This window comes from Staurois parvus, unplaced genomic scaffold (assembly GCF_062004578.1).
Source record: "Staurois parvus isolate SC_StPar_1 unplaced genomic scaffold, SC_StPar_1.0 ptg000708l, whole genome shotgun sequence".
Taxonomy (NCBI): Eukaryota; Metazoa; Chordata; class Amphibia; order Anura; family Ranidae; genus Staurois; species Staurois parvus.
The window spans coordinates 12,823,223-12,841,653 of NW_028318504.1; the positions used below are offsets into that span (position 1 = coordinate 12,823,223).

Below are 18,431 nucleotides of genomic sequence, written 5' to 3' on the forward strand. Positions count from 1 at the left end.
ATGTGCACAAGAGCAGTGTCTTTCCTGGGTCTTGACTGAGACACAGCAGTGGTAGCCATTGGCCCTGTTGCTGTCAATCACAGTCAATGAGGAGGGAGCGGGGCCGAGCCACGGTCTATATGCCTTATAGAAACACAGAGGTGGGCTCAGGAGTGAGTCCGCAAGAGGGCCCCCAGAGCAAGCAGCTTGGCTCTGGAGGTACTCGGCAAAAGGGAGGAGCCAGGACGACGAGCGAGGGACCCAAGAAGAGGAGTATCAGGACTGCTTTGCGCAAAAACTTTACACAGGACCATTAAGTATAAGATGTTATTAAAAAAAAACACAAAAAAACCCTTTGGTAATACTTTAAGGCTCCATTCACACTGTTTTCTAATCTCCTAGAAGCCATTAGTATTTTTTTTTCTGGTCCTAGAAGCTAAATCGTGTTCTCCTATGTGTCCATGCACACTATTTTAGGCTGGTAGTGTTTTTCAAGCTTTAGTGTTTAGGAGCAGAACAAAAAATTGTTTTTGTAAAGTTCTTGGGAGTGTTTTTCCAGCAGAAAAAAAACCTGGATGCTCCTAACCCTAGGTTCACACATAAGCATTTTCCTCGGTTTTTTGCATTTTGCAGAAACGCAATACAGTCTAACATGATTTCCTATGGGAAACATTCACATCTCAGCGTTTTCACCAGGCGCGTTTTTTGGAAAGGGTCAGTGACTTTTGAATGCAAAAAGTTGCGTTTTTGGTTCTACAGGCTTCAATGGAAACGCTGCAGAAAAGTATGTAGTGCACTTTTGCTGCATTTTGCGTTTTAAATCTGCCTAACAACAAGAACAATTTAAAAAAAAAAAAAAAATGCGTCAAAAACGCAAGTGCAAAAAAACACAAAACGCAATGCAGAAATGGATCAAACACAAACTGCATAGGTGTGAACCTAGGGTAAATGCTCCTTACAGCTTTTTTTCTAGCTTTTTTCTTCTACATGTACTTTAAATCCGCTAATAAAATGCTAACACTTCTAAACGCTATTAAATAGTATCAGCGTTTTTCATCCAGCTTTTTTTTCTAGCTTTTTTTTTGAGCTTATAAAAACCGCTAGTGTGCATGGAGCCTTAGGCAACATCCTGGATAAACAAGCATTTGCTTGGGGACTGCCAAATGCAAGCCATAGACGGGTCGTTTATCAGCCAAATTTTCGTCCGCACGAAAAACCAGCCGATATTCACGCCGTTAACAGGGCCAGCCCGTCGGCCGTTTTTCGCGGATCTTCTCATTTATTTTTATCGGTCGTGATGAAAAATCCATGAAAAAGAGCCATTTTTTGTGGACATTGGTGGCAGCATCGGCAACGGGGCCGACCGATTTTTTCATTTGTCGGCCAACAATTCTGCCGATATACGGCCGTCTTTGGCCTGCAAAAGGATCGAGCAAAAACCAACTATATATTTTTTTCACCATATTTATCCGATAAAAGGTTCTCTCTAAAATTTCTAGAAAATATATTCTTTTTTCTAATTGTTGGAAAAAAAAAAATGGAAAAGATTTCAAAACCCTTGCTGGGTTTCTACTGCAATCTGGAGCTTTGTTGAAGTTTGTCTTTCTGCGCACCACTGAACATGTATGGTGTGCTTAGGGCCCTCTAGAAAACTCTACCAATGACAGTGGTTTTAGCAGACAGGAAGTGAGAGAAAACCATTAAAATTCTTCCCTCTACATAGTTTTTTTTTTTGTTTGCGCTAAGCTGTCCCAAATGAATAATTTCCATGCCAGAACAGTCTTGCCGCTGTGTGTGTGCAAATATTGTAATAGATTGTAGTAGAATTGACTACATACAGTAAGCGGCACTTCAGCAGCCATATGAGACACTTCCTCTCTGCTGCTGGGTATAGATCGAGCTGGTCTTAGCGCATACCCACCATTCAGGAGAAGCCGTGTATTTTTTTTTTAGCAAAGACTACAAAGCTCCCACTGAGTAGGAGATTATGTCAGTATTGCTGTGCTCAAAACGGTACATTATTTTCAATGGAAATTTGTATTTTTTATTGTAGGCCTGTAATTCTTAGGAATAACTCACTGAAATCTGTCCAAACAAGAGTCTAGTAAACATTACAGATATGATAAAATTTGAAACACGAATTCATAAATTATAATATAGTAATCATAAAAAATAATATAATAATAATAATAAATTTAATTCAATAATGTAATCAAACCAAAAACACTGAAATTTGAAATATAGCGCCAAGTTTGCACATCACTGATCTTAGTCGCAAAATCGTTTTCAGTGTCTGATGCCGAATTTCCCTACAAATCATTATCACTCAATTCTGTAAGTGGTTCTAATTTACTATCGCTGTTCTCTAGCCGGTCTAAAACCGCTTTTGGCCTAAAGGGACGCTTTTTGGACGCCATGGACATTTCTCAGTTTCCAGGCAGAAAGAACGGTAAAAATGCAGGCAGGGCACAGGACAAAGCACTCGGGACAAAATGTATGTGAAATGGTTTGATACAGGAATGTTATACTATGTGATTTTAGTGTATTGAGTGTCAAATGTTTTAACTTCCCAGTGGTTCAGTCCCCCGTACGTCCTGACGTCGCAGGGAACGGAACCCAGAAGACAGATGCTGGCATCGGCCGGAGAACATGGCCGGGCGCGCCGAAGGGGGGAAATCGTGGGAGCGCAGGACAAGGTAAGTTCTGGAGGGATCCCAGAGCAACGCTGCAGTGTATTCCCGAGTGTACCTCGGGGTTACCACTTCTGTTACTGAAAGTTTACCCCGAGCTACATTTGGGAATACCACCAGGGGGTTAATGTGATAGTAAACCTGGAAATCTACATTAAAAAAATTTGCTGAAAGCCGATCTGTGATTAGCTGTTATAAGCGAAAATTCCATCACTTTTTTTTTGTAAGAAGTTATTAAAGTGGCTGTCACTTTAGCACAAAAAAAGCAGCTACTGGCCCATAGCTATGACGGGCTGGCTAACTAGTTAATATGAATGTGTGAGAGTCGGGGAACGGGCAATCTTCATCACCATTTGGAAATGCTGGAGCTGCCTGAGCGGAATGACTTGGCATTCAGGTGGAGCAGGAGGACTGAAAGCTGAAGCAGGTATGTGATGGCATTTTTGCACAGGAACGCTAAGCATTAATGACATTCAAGCAGGTCGCATAACACAAGTCCAATGTCATTTCAAAAAAGCAAATCTTCTAAATCTGATTAAAAAAAAAAAAAAAAGTGCAGAATAAAAATATGTCTTGTTTGGCCTTCTCAGAGTGTCATATTTTGTTATATCTGTTAACTGAGTAATACCTGTTGACATTGCTAGAAATCTTGTTCACTTTCTGTGCTGACAGTTATATTTACTTTGTTCCCAGCTATAGATGGGGACTATCAAACCACATCCCTCTATCTTACCGACAATAGGAGAGGAGTGGGATTCCATAGTCTATCTTGTTTTTTATGTCTTTATACAATAGAGGGAGTGAGAGAGTTATTCTGCCAAAACAGTGTGTTACTGGCAGAATAACCAGGTGAAAAAAAAAAGGAAAAAAAAACCCAACAAATGTTCCTGTACTGGTATTAATAAATATATGCATTGCAGCTTACTGGACCTTAGATGTAGTGGCTGCAGACACGTTATGGATATCTTGTCTCACAGATGGTTTGATTTTCATACTAGCTGTCATCAGTTTCAGACACAAACAAAACTGTGAAGGGACTTTATTTATAGATCTAAACAAGAGACTGATATTGTTTTCCCAACAAAGCTTCTAGCTTTAGCTTCGAATTAAACACTAAAGTTGCATGCATACACCAAATATATATAAAATCGTCTTCTTGCACTCAATGTAAAATCCTTTTCATGCAGTCCATTGAAGGACCCAGGATGTTTTTAACCCTCGGGTCATACTGCTACCTACAGGAGGACTGGACTCTGGCAAACGAAGTATGTCTTTCACATCCAATAATAGACCTAGCAAGAAGTAGAATTTCTAGCTTTTAGAATTGTAGGAATCAAAGGCTCAAAGGCCCCTGTCCCTCAGAACCTGGGCTTCAACAGCCATATTGTTAATGCCAACAAAGAAAACACAGCGCCTCTAAGTGTGTACTGCGAAGATATTGAATAGGAAGATAAGTAGTAACTCACATCTTACAATTTAAAAGCATATTCATTGGTAAGGGGGTGAGACGTCTATAGCCAGATGGTGTGTGACTGATCCAGAGAGGAAATCGATTAGGTCCGCCAGCAGATGGTGCTCAGCAAGTGCAACATGGATGGTAAAGCCTGGTGGAATCTCCAGGGTGTCAGCCAGCAGATGGTGCTGTGCATGTGCAGCATGGATGGTAAAGCCTGGCGGAGACTCCAAGATGTCCGGGATCGGCACGTTTGGTGTCTGACGTTACCAAAGCTGTGATGTTACGCTGTCTATGTCTCATCTATACATACATGGACTGCCACACCATGCGCCTGTTATCCCTTTTGTATTGTCTCTTCTTGAAGCCTTTTCAGTGCAGCTGTGATGTTATGCTGTCCATGTCTCACCTATACATACATGGACTGCCACACCATGCTCCCGTTATCCCTCGTATCTTGTTAATGCCAGCAACTGTGAAAGAAGAAAACAAATCAGTTCTTGGGACATTAGATTCTAATGATCTGGCGGAGTCCAAGAAGCGTCTGCCAGGTGTTGGCATACCACATCCACCTGGGCTTGTCTGAAGCAATGATCACCAGGATGCCCTGAAATTCAATCCTGCAAAGTAGGCAAGGAACTGGTTTTCGTGGGAGGGAATGCTTAGAATACTGATCCCACTGAGCATCCACTGCTTCCACCAGAAGATCCCTGTACCTGAAGAAAAACCTGTCCAGGTTGTTGTTGAACCCTGAGAACAGGAGGTTCACATTTGGCATCCTTCACCTGTGACACAGGCCCTAGAAAGCCTCTGGGTGAAGGAACCACTCCCCCCCAGGTGCAGGCACTACCAGATGAAGAAATATGCCTGAAAAAATGTTAAAGGCTGATGAGGCTGGAATAAAAAGTACTTCTCTTTCTGTGGAGGGACTTCTAGTTCCTCCCTGATGATTCCATCATTGTTGTGTTGTTAGAATGTATCAGCCAATATTCTTGCAGGATGTTCCAAAGCAGCAGAGACCAACAAATAACCCAAACCTCTAGGAGGTTCGCTGGGAGATGAAAACTTCACCGATGACCAAGTCCCTTACACCAAAAGGGTTCCCAGGACTCTACCCAAGCCCGACAGGCTAGCTTCCATCCAAACAAAAGAAAGGAAGTGCTTCCCTAACTCCAGAGCCAGATTCAGGGGCTACCTAGCTAGGGACAGCTTGGTCCTTGGTGACAAACGTATTAGGACCTGATCAACTTATCCTATGACTAGAGGTCGTTAGGTTGCAGAAGTCTGGACTTAAATGGGCAAATGGACCTGCCTCAAAGTAGGTTGCCATCTGGCCCAAGACTCTTAAGCAAAATCGGACAAATAGGACAACTCAAGCACAGAAGAGTTAGAAAAGCAGATTGGCATGTTTGAAGGTTCTCTTGTGGAAAGAACACTCTGGCCTGAGCTGTGTCCAGCAGTAGACCCAGACAATGCAAACAAAGTAGTAAGTCTGTTGCAGTGATGATATTGGAAGGTTACGTATCCATCTGAACCACTGTGATGTCTGGACAGTAAAAGCCTTGTTGACTTTAGAGAGCCTACACTGTTTCCTCAACAAGAGGCTAAATAACACACAATACGGATGCCATACGAGCACAACAGAACTAGTACAGGGGCAAGCACCTTGGTGAATGACTGAGGTGGAGATTAGAGGCTGAAATACAGAGCTATGAACTGGCCCAACAGTAAAGTGAAGGAATATCTTTAGAGATGGGAACATGAAGGTAAGAAACTTTGATGTCCACAGAACCTAGAAAGCATTTCTCCAAATTTCTGGACCCAAATGAGAACATTCGAACCTCTGAGATCCAGAATGGGCTTGGACTTTAGAATGGTTAACATACTGGAATAAAGCCCCTTGAAATGTTATGTCACAGAACTGGTACAATGACAACTTCATCCAGAAGGCCCAAGAGGGGTCAATGGAGATCTGCTACCCTGTGCAGTGACACAGGAAGGTTGGATGAAAGAAACCAAAAAGGAAGCAGGAGGTGAAACTCCAGTGTGCAGTCCTAGGACACAACTTACAGCATCCAAGCATCGGAGATGCAAGATGTCCAAGCATCTGTCAAGGTTAAGAAACGCACCTACGATCAGGAAAGTGGGGGCACATCTTCATGCAGGGGAAAGCTTGTTAGAGGATTTGGCAAACTGAGTGCCAAAACGTGCAGATGGACAGGGATTTGGGTTTGAAGGTTCTCAATGAGAAAGTTGAAGAAATGGAGAAAGGAACATTTCTTATGTTTTCTGCCTCTCTGAATGTTAACAGTCTGTTCATTAAGACTTATTCCCTGATATTAAGGAGTGCTTTGCCATCAGTAGCATCCTTGATACTCTCAAGAGCTGGTCCTAAGAGGTGTTGTGCTTCAAAGGCTATACATATTTTTATACAAGGGTTCCAGACCCACTCATAAGTGCCATACACGTACAATATATTACCAAAAGTATTGGGATGCCTGCCTTTACACGCACATGAACTTTAATGGCATCCCAATCTTAGCAGCTATAACAGCTTAAACTCTTCTGTCCACAAGGTTTAGGAGAGTGTCTATGGGAAGGTTTGACCATTCTTCCAAAAGCGCATTTGTGAGGTCAGGCACTGATGTCGGACGAGAAGGCCTGGCTCACAGTCTCTGCTCTATTTCATCACAAAAGTGTTCTATCAGGTGCAGGCCAGTCAAGTTCCTCCACCCCAAACTCACTAATCCTTGTCTGCATGGACCTGAGCACTGGTGCGCAGTCATGTTGGAACAGGAAGGGGCCATCCTCAAATGGTTTCCACAAAGCTGGGAGCATGAAATTGTCCAAAATGTCCTTGCATGCTGACGCCTTTAGAGTTCCCTTCACTGGACCTAAGGGGCCAAACCAACCCCTAAAAACACCACACCATAATCCCCCCTCCACCAAACTTTACACTTGGCACAATGCAAGTACTGTTCTCCAGGCAACCGCCGAACTCAGACATGCCCATCGGATTGCCAGACAGAGAAGTGTGATTCGTCACTCCAGAGGTCATGTCTCCACTGCTCTAGAGTCCAGTGGCGGCGTGCTTTACACCACAGGATACGGCGCTTTGCACTGTACTTGGTGATGTGAAGCTTGCATGCAGTTGCAAATGGCCATGGAAACCCATTCCATGGAGCTCTTCATGCACTGTTGTGCTAATCCAAAGGTCACACCAAGTTTGAAGGTCTATTAGCTATTGACTCTGCAGACAGTTGGTGACTTCTGTGCACTGTTTGCCTCAGCATGCGTTGACCTCGCTCTGTCATTTACCGTGGCCTACCACTTGGTGGCTGAGTTGCTGTTGTTCCCAGTTGCTTCCACTTTGTTATAATACCACTAACAGTTGAGCGTGGAATATTTAGTAGCCAGGAAATGTCATGGATGGACTCATTGCACAGGTGGCAACCTATCACGGTACCAAGCTTGAATTCACTGAGCTCCTGAGAGCGACCCATTCTTTCACAAATGTTTGTAGAAGCAGTCTGCATGCCTAGGTGATGATTTTATACACCTGTGGTCATGAAGGTGATTGGAACGCATGAATCCAATGATTTGGAGGGCTGGCCCAATACATTTGGCAATATAATGTATGTATTGACATGAAAAACATGCAAGAGACAAAAGGCTTCACAGAAAACAATCACAACTGAAAATAAATGCTACAGGCATCTGCTCCACTTGTTCTATGGTTGAGGGATCAACTGCAACTGTTAAGACCTCATAAGAGATTCTGACCAGTCAGACATGGTTTAAGTAAGATCACAGCCAGAATTGGATGAAGTGTAGAACCAGCAAGCAAGAACAGAGCTCTAGCAAGGGCTTACACAGCTTATTGTTTGTATCCTAAAGACAGGCAAGTATTCTCTAGTAGGAATAGGCTACTTCTGTACAACATTCTTACCAAACAGACACAAGCTAATACGTGCTTACGGGGATCAAACAGCTCCTCAGAATGCATCCAATCTTCAAAGAGTGGGAAAAGTAGATGCAACGAGAACGTTTTTGCAGCTGTTTGAAATTTTAAACCCAAAGCTGGAAGCAGCACTTGTAGATGCAAAAGCTGATCTCCTATTTTCTGAGGGGTGTGCATCAGAGATGAAACGGTCTCCTTTAACGTGGGAGTAAGAGCAGTAGACTGCGAATCCTCAGGAGTAACCTCATCAGTCAAGGATTGCAGCGACTCAATCTCTGTAGCTGATGGCCTAGAAACCGCCAAGGCCACAGGCAAATCAGGTATACAATCTGTAAGTGTCGGGGAGTGAGGGAACTTCTAGCCTCTATGATCAGTGTCAGTAAAAAAAAAAGGGGTGATCTGGGTTAAAGTCTTGCATGACCATAGTAAAAACCTCAAGTGAAAAGGGAGGAGATCCAGCCACAAGGGACAAAGCTAAAGCTTGTTTTCGGGGTACCTGATGCCCAAGATCTACACATTTAACTTTTTCTATCTATATATATCCTCAGAATCACTTGGTACTGTGGACCTTGTTCCATTTGGGGTGGCTATCCAGGAAGTCCCTACACTTGAGAGGCGGGTATGATAGTTTCACTTTTGAGAAGGTAACAGCAGTATCCATTGACTATTGTGGAGGGAGGTCTGGTTAATTTTGGATGTGATTTGGTCTCCATATTGCTAGATACATACTATGTATTTTTGTGTTCCAGCTTGTACATTCCAGGAGGTCCCTGATATACACTGGGAACACACCCACTGAATACACGGCTCACACAAATATTAAGCAGGAAACCTACGGAAATCCAGGATAATTATTTCATCATTACACCACTCTGCCTTATATGGTGCTCTGTTGGCTAAGATGACCCTAAATTGAAGACGCTAAGTGCTTTTTAACATGATTTTATTTTTTTCATATGTACACCGTGCTCATGTTTAACCTCCCTATGATCTATGTGATCAAATAAAGTATTGTTAAACTCATTTGAATTCACACTACTCCGCGTGGATTACTTAGAAACCTTCTTTTTTAGATAGGTGTGTTCTTGTCACACTATCATATTGTTTAGTTACAAAGCTAAAGAGGACTTCAAAAGATGGAATACACTCAAAACAGAAAGCAAAAGGAAACCAGGATGCAGACTTTGGTACGGTCAGTAGGCATACTGCAAACACGCTGAATAGCTGCAATCGTAGAGCCACGGCCACTGCAGCAAAAGTGCCAATTACATTTTTTTTATAAAAATGAAGAATGAAGAAACAGGTGCTAACAATAGTTGGTCTTTCACACAGCAGAGAAGGAAAAAATACACCCATCCTCTTAGAACACTAAAAAAAAAAAAAAAAAAAAAAACACATGCTGGTAAGTAGGAGGGGTTATCCTGGGCTGGCCTACACTTTTTTGGTTGCCAAGTGCCAATCTTCCTGTAGGTGGCAGTGTAACCCAAAGGTTGAATTGGTAGTAAACTCCCCTTTTGAACTTCTACCTACAGGTAAGCCTATAATGAGGTACAGTGAATATTTCCTAAACTTGCGGTGCTTAGGACATATTCAAATGGGATGCAGCCAGTGACGTCACCGGCGCTTGAGCTCTGAAGGGACAGCATACTCACGCTCTCTCTTTAGAGCTCTGTGCCATTGCTGCGACTCCTGCGCACATGCGTTGGGAGTAACGTCATCGCAGCTCACCCACTCAAACGGCCACAGCCTACAAACCCAGAAGGAAGACCAGGTGAAGTTGGAAGCCCTCCCAACGATGACAGCGTGCCACTGAAGCACTTAGTTTTAAGGGAGGTATACCATAATATGCTAGAATGCAGTGCATACTAGCACAAAATGGCTTAACCACTTCAAGTCCAGACACTTTTTTATATTATAACTTGTGTTTTTTTTTTTAACATACCGTCACCCTAGCAGTACAGTGTCACCATAGTGACACTGTACTACTTGGGGGTGATGAAGATTTTTTTTTTTTTTTTTTACACTGATTGCTTTTATACCCATAAAGGATGTAAAATCAATCATTTCTCCTTCTCTTTGACTGCATTCTTGCAGCCATTGAGAAATACTGTGAGAGATGTGATTGGTCACAGCTTGTCACATGGTACAAGGCTGTTGTGAATAGCCCTGTACCATGTGACCTCTGTAATCATTCACTGATTTCACAAATAGTAAGCAATGATGTCAGGAAGTGACATCTTGTTTACTACTGTTCCTGTGATCACTGATTGGCCAATCAGTAATCACGATGGGGACCACACACAGAGGTCCCGTACAGCGATCGGTGTTTGGCTGTGTCGGGAGGACATAGTGGGCACCGGATCGCGGTGCCACGCGCTGATAGGGAGCGCGCATAGGCAGTGAATTCGGGGGGCCGTTTATAAACACCACTGGCTCCTGCACTGCTCCCGTCCAGCCGTTTATGTATATGGACCGGACGGGAAGTGGTCAAACAACTTTACAGAAAGCTTACTACCGCTTTGAAGACTTTCTGTGTTTGTATTCCTCAATTGATGGGACTTTTTTTTGTTTTTTTTAGCATATTATAACAAATCGATCTGATCCTCTGCCATGATTTATGGCAACAGAATGTATGACAATACTCAGGATTAGGAACTCAGTCACAGTTATCCCTCTTTCTCTTACCTGTATCTTTATGGGCCAGGTGAAATTACTGACATAGACAAAGAAGGTGATGTTGGGATTATTGTGGAAGTCAAACTTCTCATTGGAGAAAGTATCCTTACATTCCTTGATATTTGTCCTGGAGATGATGGGAATCTCCTCTCCTGCCTGTGTGCCGGCTGCAAGTTAACAACAAAATATTGTGGTAAAGAAAAGATCCAAGAAAATAAACAATGCATTCTGATTTTATAGAAACTTTGAGGAATAAATACTGAATAAAGAGGATCAAAATCCAGGAAGAATGATTACTTAGTTCAGGGGAAGCAATTGTAACGTATAAATTACAGTTCCCTCCTCAGCACCCTCCACAAGACCAAGTCTTTTTAGAACCTTGGATCTCCCCAATACACTATCACTGCCTTTTTCCTTCCTGTCCCTGCTCCGCTCCGCAGCTTCTGAACTTAGGTTGTCGGCTACATGGAGACCTGAAGTGTGCAGTAAGAAAGAGTCCATGGGGAGAGCTTAGTCAATGAACCATTGCTGGCAAGACTGCACTCTCTATTAAAGGTTTATGTGTAAAAACATTGAAAGCAATAAAGCAATGAAAACTGACACACAGGATCTGTTTACAACCCTGTAAACATTCAAAAAACAATTACAATAAAACTGACCTTTAAAAAAACCTTCACAGTATTCCAATAAATAAGTCTGACTGTGGGAAACAAGCCCTTATACGAGATGGCTGGACACTTACTATTATGGGGAGGACAGTGATAGATGGCGATTATGGGGGGGAGCCAGGAATAGATGGTAATTGTGTGGGGGAAGACAAGGATAGAAGTTGATTGTGAGGGTGGGGCAGACAGGGAAAAATAGTGATAAAATACGGGGGGGGGGGGGTAAAAGACGGCGACTATTTTGGGGGGGGGGGGCTGAATTTAGGGGGGTTGGGAACGTATAGGTGGTGATTATGGGGGGTGGGTGAGATGAACAGGATTATATGGTGATAATGGGGGGTACAGGAAAAGATGGATAGATGGTCATTGTGAGGGTAGACTGTGATTATAGGGGGACAAGGACAGATTATGGGGGTGATTATGGGTTGGACAGGACAGGTATGGTGATTATGGGGGGAGGTTGGAATAGAGGGTGATTCCAGGCAGCAATAGATGATTATGGAAAGGTACAGGGATAGATTGTCATTGTGGGGAGACAGGAAAAGATGGTGACGATGGGGGGGGGGGGGACAACGATAGATGGTGATCATGAAGGGGGGCGGGGCACAGCGATAGCTGGTGATCATGGGGAAACATGGACAGATGGTGACTATGGGACAACACAGGGATGGGATGGTGACTATGGGACAACACAGGGATGGGATGGTGACTATGGGACAACACAGGGATGGGATGGTGACTATGGGACAACACAGGGATGGGATGGTGACTATGGGACAACACAGGGATGGGATGGTGACTATGGGACAACACAGGGATGGGATGGTGACTATGGGACAACACAGGGATGGGATGGTGACTATGGGACAACACAGGGATGGGATGGTGACTATGGGACAACACAGGGATGGGATGGTGACTATGGGACAACACAGGGATGGGATGGTGACTATGGGACAACACAGGGATGGATGGTGATTATGGGGCAGGGATGGATGGTGATTACAGGGCAGGGATGGATGGCAATTAAGGGGCAGGGATGGATGGCGATTAAGGGGCAGGGATGGATGGCGATTAAGGGGCAGGGATGGATGGCGATTAAGGGGCAGGGATGGATGGCGATTAAGGGGCAGGGATGGATGGCGATTAAGGGGCAGGGATGGATGGCGATTATGGGGGGGTTCAGAGTCTGATGGTGATTAACAGGGTGAGGGAATATATAGATGAATGGTGATTATAGGGGGATAGAGATAGATGATTATGGGGAGACAGGGACAGATGGTGACAATGGGGGGACAGGATCAGTTGGTGATTATGGAGGGGGACAGAAATAGATGGTGATTATGGAGGGGGACAGAAATAGATGGTGATTATGGGGAGACAGGGACAGATGGGGACTATGGTGACCGGACAGGACGACACAGGGATAGATGGTATTTATGGGTGTGGACAGCAGGAATAGATGGTGATTATGAAAGGGGGGGAGGGCAGGGATAGATGGTGATTATAAGAGGGGGGGTAGATGGTGATTATAGGGGGGCAGGGATAGATGGTGATTCTGTCACATGTTCTGTCCCCCTTTGTAATGTACAGCGCTGAGCAAACTATTGGTGCTTTATAAATACTGTATAATAATAAAATATAAAAGGACAGAAGGTGATAATGAAGAATATGGATTGACTGGAGTGTCTTAAAGTGGTCTGATGCTAAAATTCCACTTCAGTTCCAGAAAAAAGATGGGCAAAATAGTGAAGGTCATGATTCTGAGATGCCATATAAAGTACATAGATCGAGATCCTCCTACAGAAAGCGTCAATGTTTGTACAATAAACACGATTCTGATTTTCAAGGACACCAGCCTCTGGCAATGTAACAAATTACCATCTCCTCCAGCATACAGGTACTCTCATATATTGACATGTATATTGAATGATCTGCCTGTGCATAAGCAAGGCTGCTAAGCTGAAGTAAGAAAGCCAAGAGTGAATGAATACTGTCCACCCCTGAATCAGAGAAAATCATGTGCACGCAATGGAAATATTAAGAAAAAAATTCTTGGGGTCGCAGTAGATTCTCGCTGTGCAGTGAACTGATGGAAAATGCACTTGTTTTCATTTCCTCTCCACAGCTGAGTGTGATACAATTAGTAGCAGATGTGGGCAGCCCTTTACCTGGCACACAGGCCTCTAATAAAGAGCACCTGAATAAATATTCTTCCATTTTACTGAACATTAAGAGGCCACTGGGTTTACTTTTACTGCACACAGTCATTTCCTTAACGGACAGTTCTATCCAAAAGCTGAAAAATCAAATTTGCACGCAGACCTTTAACACACACCATATGACATGTATGTAGGTCACAAAATATTTGAACACTTTAAAACAAAAAAAATGCCAGCCACCACCAGTAAATATAAAGTTACAAAAATGAAAGTGTCTGAGATTGCCTTTAATTCATCTCTTACTTAACCCCTCGCCTACAGGGCACTTATACCCCCTTCCTGTCCAGGCCAATTTTCAGCTTCCAGCACTGTCGCACTTTGAATGACAATTGCGCGGTCATGCAACACTGTACCCATGTGAAATTTTTATCATTTTCATGAGACAAATAGAGCTTTCTTTTGGTGGTATTTAATCACTTCTGGGTTTATTTTTTGCTAAACAAACCAAAAACCACTGAAAATTTTGGAAAAAAAAGTTTTTTCCTTAGTTTTTGTTTTAAAATTTTGTAAATAAGTGATTTTTCTCCTTCACTGATATGCGCTAATGAGGCTGCAGTGATGGGCACTGATAGGTGGCACTGATGAGGAGGCACTGGTAGGCATCACTGATGGGCACTGAAAGGCAGCATTCATATATAGCACTGATAGACGGCACTGACTGGCACTGTTAGGTGGCACTGATAGTCTGCACTGACTGGCGGCACTGACTGGCACTGATAGGTGACACTGAAAGGCAGCTCAGATGAGCACTGATATGTGGCATTGATGTGCACTGGTAGGCACTGATATGTGGCACTGATGAGCACTGACAGCTGGCGCTGCTGGGGCTACACTGATCATCAGGGCACACTGATAATCAGTGCTCTGATGATCAGTGTACATGTCCCCTCCAAGGAATGCCGATTACCGGCTCGGCTCTCCTCTGTCAGCGTGACAGCTCGTGAGGAGAGAAATTCCAATAACCGGCATTTCCCTATTTACATAAGATCAGCTGTGATTGGACACAGCTCATCACATGACCGAGCAGAAATCTTTGTTTTTTTCCGTTGATCGGTGATCCGCTGTGTCTGAGGGACACAGCGCACCGCCGATCGCGGTTAGAGTGGGAGGGCGTCATATGACGTCCTCCCAGAACAAGAGAACCACCTTGAGTCCGTCATTGCCTTATATGGCGGGTGGGAGGTGGTTAAAATGGTTATACAGGTAGATTACTACCTGTAGATTACATACTATGCATTAAGGTAAAAAACCTTCTTGCTTTCTGCATCTCCCATCCCCCCCAACACCCCTTCTACTTACCTGTGCCTGATCTCGATCCAGCACTGTGCACAAGAGCAGAGGCTCTCTCCCTCCTCACTGGTTCAGTGACAGCAGCAGGAGCCATTGGCTCCTGCTACAGTCAATTAAAGCCAGTGAGGAGAGAATGGGGAGCAGGGCCAAGCTGCGCTCTGTGTGTCAATGGATACGAAAGCGAGCACGCATGAGTGCCCCCACAGCAAGAGGCTTGCTACAAGGGGAACTCAGCAGGGGGGAGGAACCAGGAGAGCCAGCTGGGGACCCAAACACAGGAGGATCCATTAAAGTTGAACTCCAGGAATTAGCTTTTGTTTTGTACCTTCATTGGTCCGGCTTGGTTAAATCTAAATCTAGATATGTCACATTTCTAGGGCTGCAGAAATTCACTTTAGTCTGTTCTACTCAAGCAACTTGCCATCTCTATACTGAAAATGGGGTTGTTCACTCAGGACCTCTGCCTTTCTTAGAACATCTAAGAGCATCCTTGGATTGAATGAGACAGACAGTGATGTCAACTGCCCCTCATTTCTACCTCATCCAATCAGAGAACACCTTGTATGCAATAAAAGAAAAAAAAAAAAAAAAATTCTCTGAATGATAGAGGTGCCAAGTGAGCGATCCCATGTTCTGTTTACAGGTGGCAACACCCATACTAAACCAGTGCTGATTATATGGAGCACAGACTTCCACAACGAATTTCTGCATTCCCAGTGGCCCTCATGATGAAAGATGAAGAATTAGATTTACTCAAGCTGGATTAAAAAAAGGCAACTCCTGCAGTTCAGCTTTTAAAATCTAATGATTAATCGATCCTACATGCTACACTCTATTGTTCCCTATGTGTACGGGTTGATCTGTTATTGCTAGAAATTAACAAATTATTAACTGGCAATTTAAACAGCACAATCATTTACAAAATCGTGCATGCCCACCAAGCCTTGTGTGCACAGCCAGCCTATGGGAACACACGCTTTCATGCATGCTCAGAATGAAAACTCATGTTAAGGATGTTTGTGATTTAGTAGTTTGAGGGAAGTGAAGCATCTGATCAGCTGCCACTTATTGTGGAAAACATTATATTGTAAAGTGCTGAGCAAACTGTTGGTGCTATATAAATCATGCTGCTTTATAAATGTATAACAACGACCCCAAATGCAGCCTCTATGCTTTCCATGTATTTACAAACCATCCCCTGACAGCAATGCAAATAAAAAAAAATGTAAATGCAATGTGAATAAAATAGGCAAGCCACATTTGGAAAAAGGCAATGCAACCCAGAGCGAACGCTAGTGAAAATGCCAGTCTTTGCTACCCTATAAGACCAGACCAGTACTCAAACACCCCCAACACATAATATGCTCAGATTTCCCTTTATTTTGCACAAATGATGACTGTACCTTTAATTACAGAAAATGGTCTAATTGAAGAAGATTCTAAAAATATGATTCAACAGTGTTAGAATACGCTTAGACGCGTGGCAGATTTTGCCGCATATCTGAAAGCGATCTGGGCTACACAACTTTTCATATATTATTATTATAATACAGGATTTATGGCACCAACAGTTTGCTCAGCGCTTTACAATATAATGGGAGACAATACAGCAACAATACAGTTCAATACAAGAGGAATAGGAGGGCCTGATCCTGAGAGCTTACAATCTAAGAGGTATACAAGAGGGATAGGAGGGCCCTCTTGTATTGAATTGTACTGTTGCTGTATTGTCTCCCATTATATTGTAAAGCGCACATATTCTATATATGTGATATGTTGCCTCCTTAGTGCCTAATTTAACCTTCTAAATGAAGCCACGCAGAAACTACGTGCATTACATGCAGTGCAGGGTAGTTACAACTAGCCCCATTCACTTTTGCAATAAAGTACAAACTTTCTTTAATGACACCTCCCATTATTAAAGCAAGAGTTGTATTACCTGCAAAGCTTGATGCCCAAGTGATATTCAGGTTAAAGTTCTTCGATGCGTTAATAAACATGTCCAAGTCTCGGTTTTGCTGTGGGTAAACAAAGGAAATTGGGTTATATAAACTGAATTGATTTCACAACTGTTTAATGAAAAAAAAGAAACAGCCAGGAAAACAAAGCAACAGGTATCCCCCCCTACTGGGGGTGGTCTGCATGTAATAAGGGGGTGAACTTCTGACATGCAAACATCCCCCCACCAACCTTCAGAGACAGCATCTCTTTTTCTCAGGTCAAAAAAATGTCTAGGGTTTAAATATTCTATTTAAGCTCCAGTAGTGTGACCTCTCCACAGAGTTTCACAACTGCTAAGTCCATAAATCAAGAAAAAAGGAGAATTCAACAGGGTGTGTGAGACAACCTGGTAAATAGGGGCATAAAGAAAAAAGAACAAATCAGCGCTGGGAGGGGACCAAACTAATACAATTCTAAATATGGTGGATGGTCAACATAAAATATAAAAGAGGGAGGGATAGGGGATATATGTAAAGAATGATAATAAAAGTCAATAATGATACAATAAAAGATAATGCAGTAAAAAATGACAGACAAGACATAAAAGTCCACAATCCAGGGATCCCAAGTGGCGTATGGCAAACGAAGGCAGCTCTCTCCATAGAGCGAAGCAGTACTCTTCAGGAGATAAAAACGGACAGAAGGGGGCACCAATCTAAGTGTAGATCAAAGGTTCTCAACCTTCCTAATGCCGTGACCCTTTAATACAGTCCCTCATGTTGTGGTGACCCCCAACCATAAAATTATTTACCCAGCAATTATAATTCATGAGTGTCGTTTTACCTCCAATACTGCTGCTTTCAACACAGTAGCTGCTTTCAACAGAGTAGCTGCTTTCAACACAGCAGCTGCTCTTTACACATCACAAATATGTGTTTTCTGATGGTCTTAGGGGACCCCTGTGAAAGGGTCATTCGACCCCCAAAGGGGTCGCGACCCACAAGTTGAGAACCACTGGTGTAGAGGGTTATTATTTTATTAATAACATAGGGTGTTAAAACTACTCACAAACATGAAGTGTAAGAAAGCATGGTAAGGTAATCCTTTGGTAAGTCGTAAGTCCACCAGCGATGTGGGTCCCGGTCTTTTAGGATGAAGCCGTCAGCTGTCAGTAGTGCAGTGACTTTGAAAATGGTGCCGAAACCAGCGTGGACCACAAGGAAGACAGCAACTCGGCGGGCGACCAATGACAGAGCAGGAAAATGTCAGGTAACGCGTTTCGAAGCAGTTGCTTCTTCTTCAGACCTTCAGGTGCTGGTTTCGGCGCCATTTTCAAACTAATGTTTGTGAGTAGCTTTAACACCCTATGTTATTAATAAAATAATAACCCTCTACACTTAGATTGGCGCCCCCTTCTGTCCATTTAAATAATATGGGCAGAGCTGGAAACCCCACCCCCCAAAAGAGCTATCACCGTTAGTCTCTAAGATGCAAAAAAAAAAAGGCTGATAAAACTACACAAAGGCAACTAGAATACGAAAAAAAAAAAAACCA

The 18,431-nt window shown here is 43.2% G+C and overlaps 1 protein-coding gene across 1 annotated transcript in view; it reads right to left on the reverse strand.

The window, feature by feature from the left end:
* The window catches only part of ATRN (attractin), a gene marked incomplete at its 5' end in the record, with an annotated part of 270,653 nt that overhangs the window by 133,689 nt on the left and 118,533 nt on the right, over positions 1-18,431 (reverse strand). Inside the window, 2 exons of the mRNA XM_089653376.1 lie at positions 10,769-10,926; positions 16,876-16,954. Of these exons, the coding sequence (XP_089509502.1) occupies positions 10,769-10,926; positions 16,876-16,954 (237 nt within the window). The remainder of the gene's footprint in view (positions 1-10,768; positions 10,927-16,875; positions 16,955-18,431) is intronic.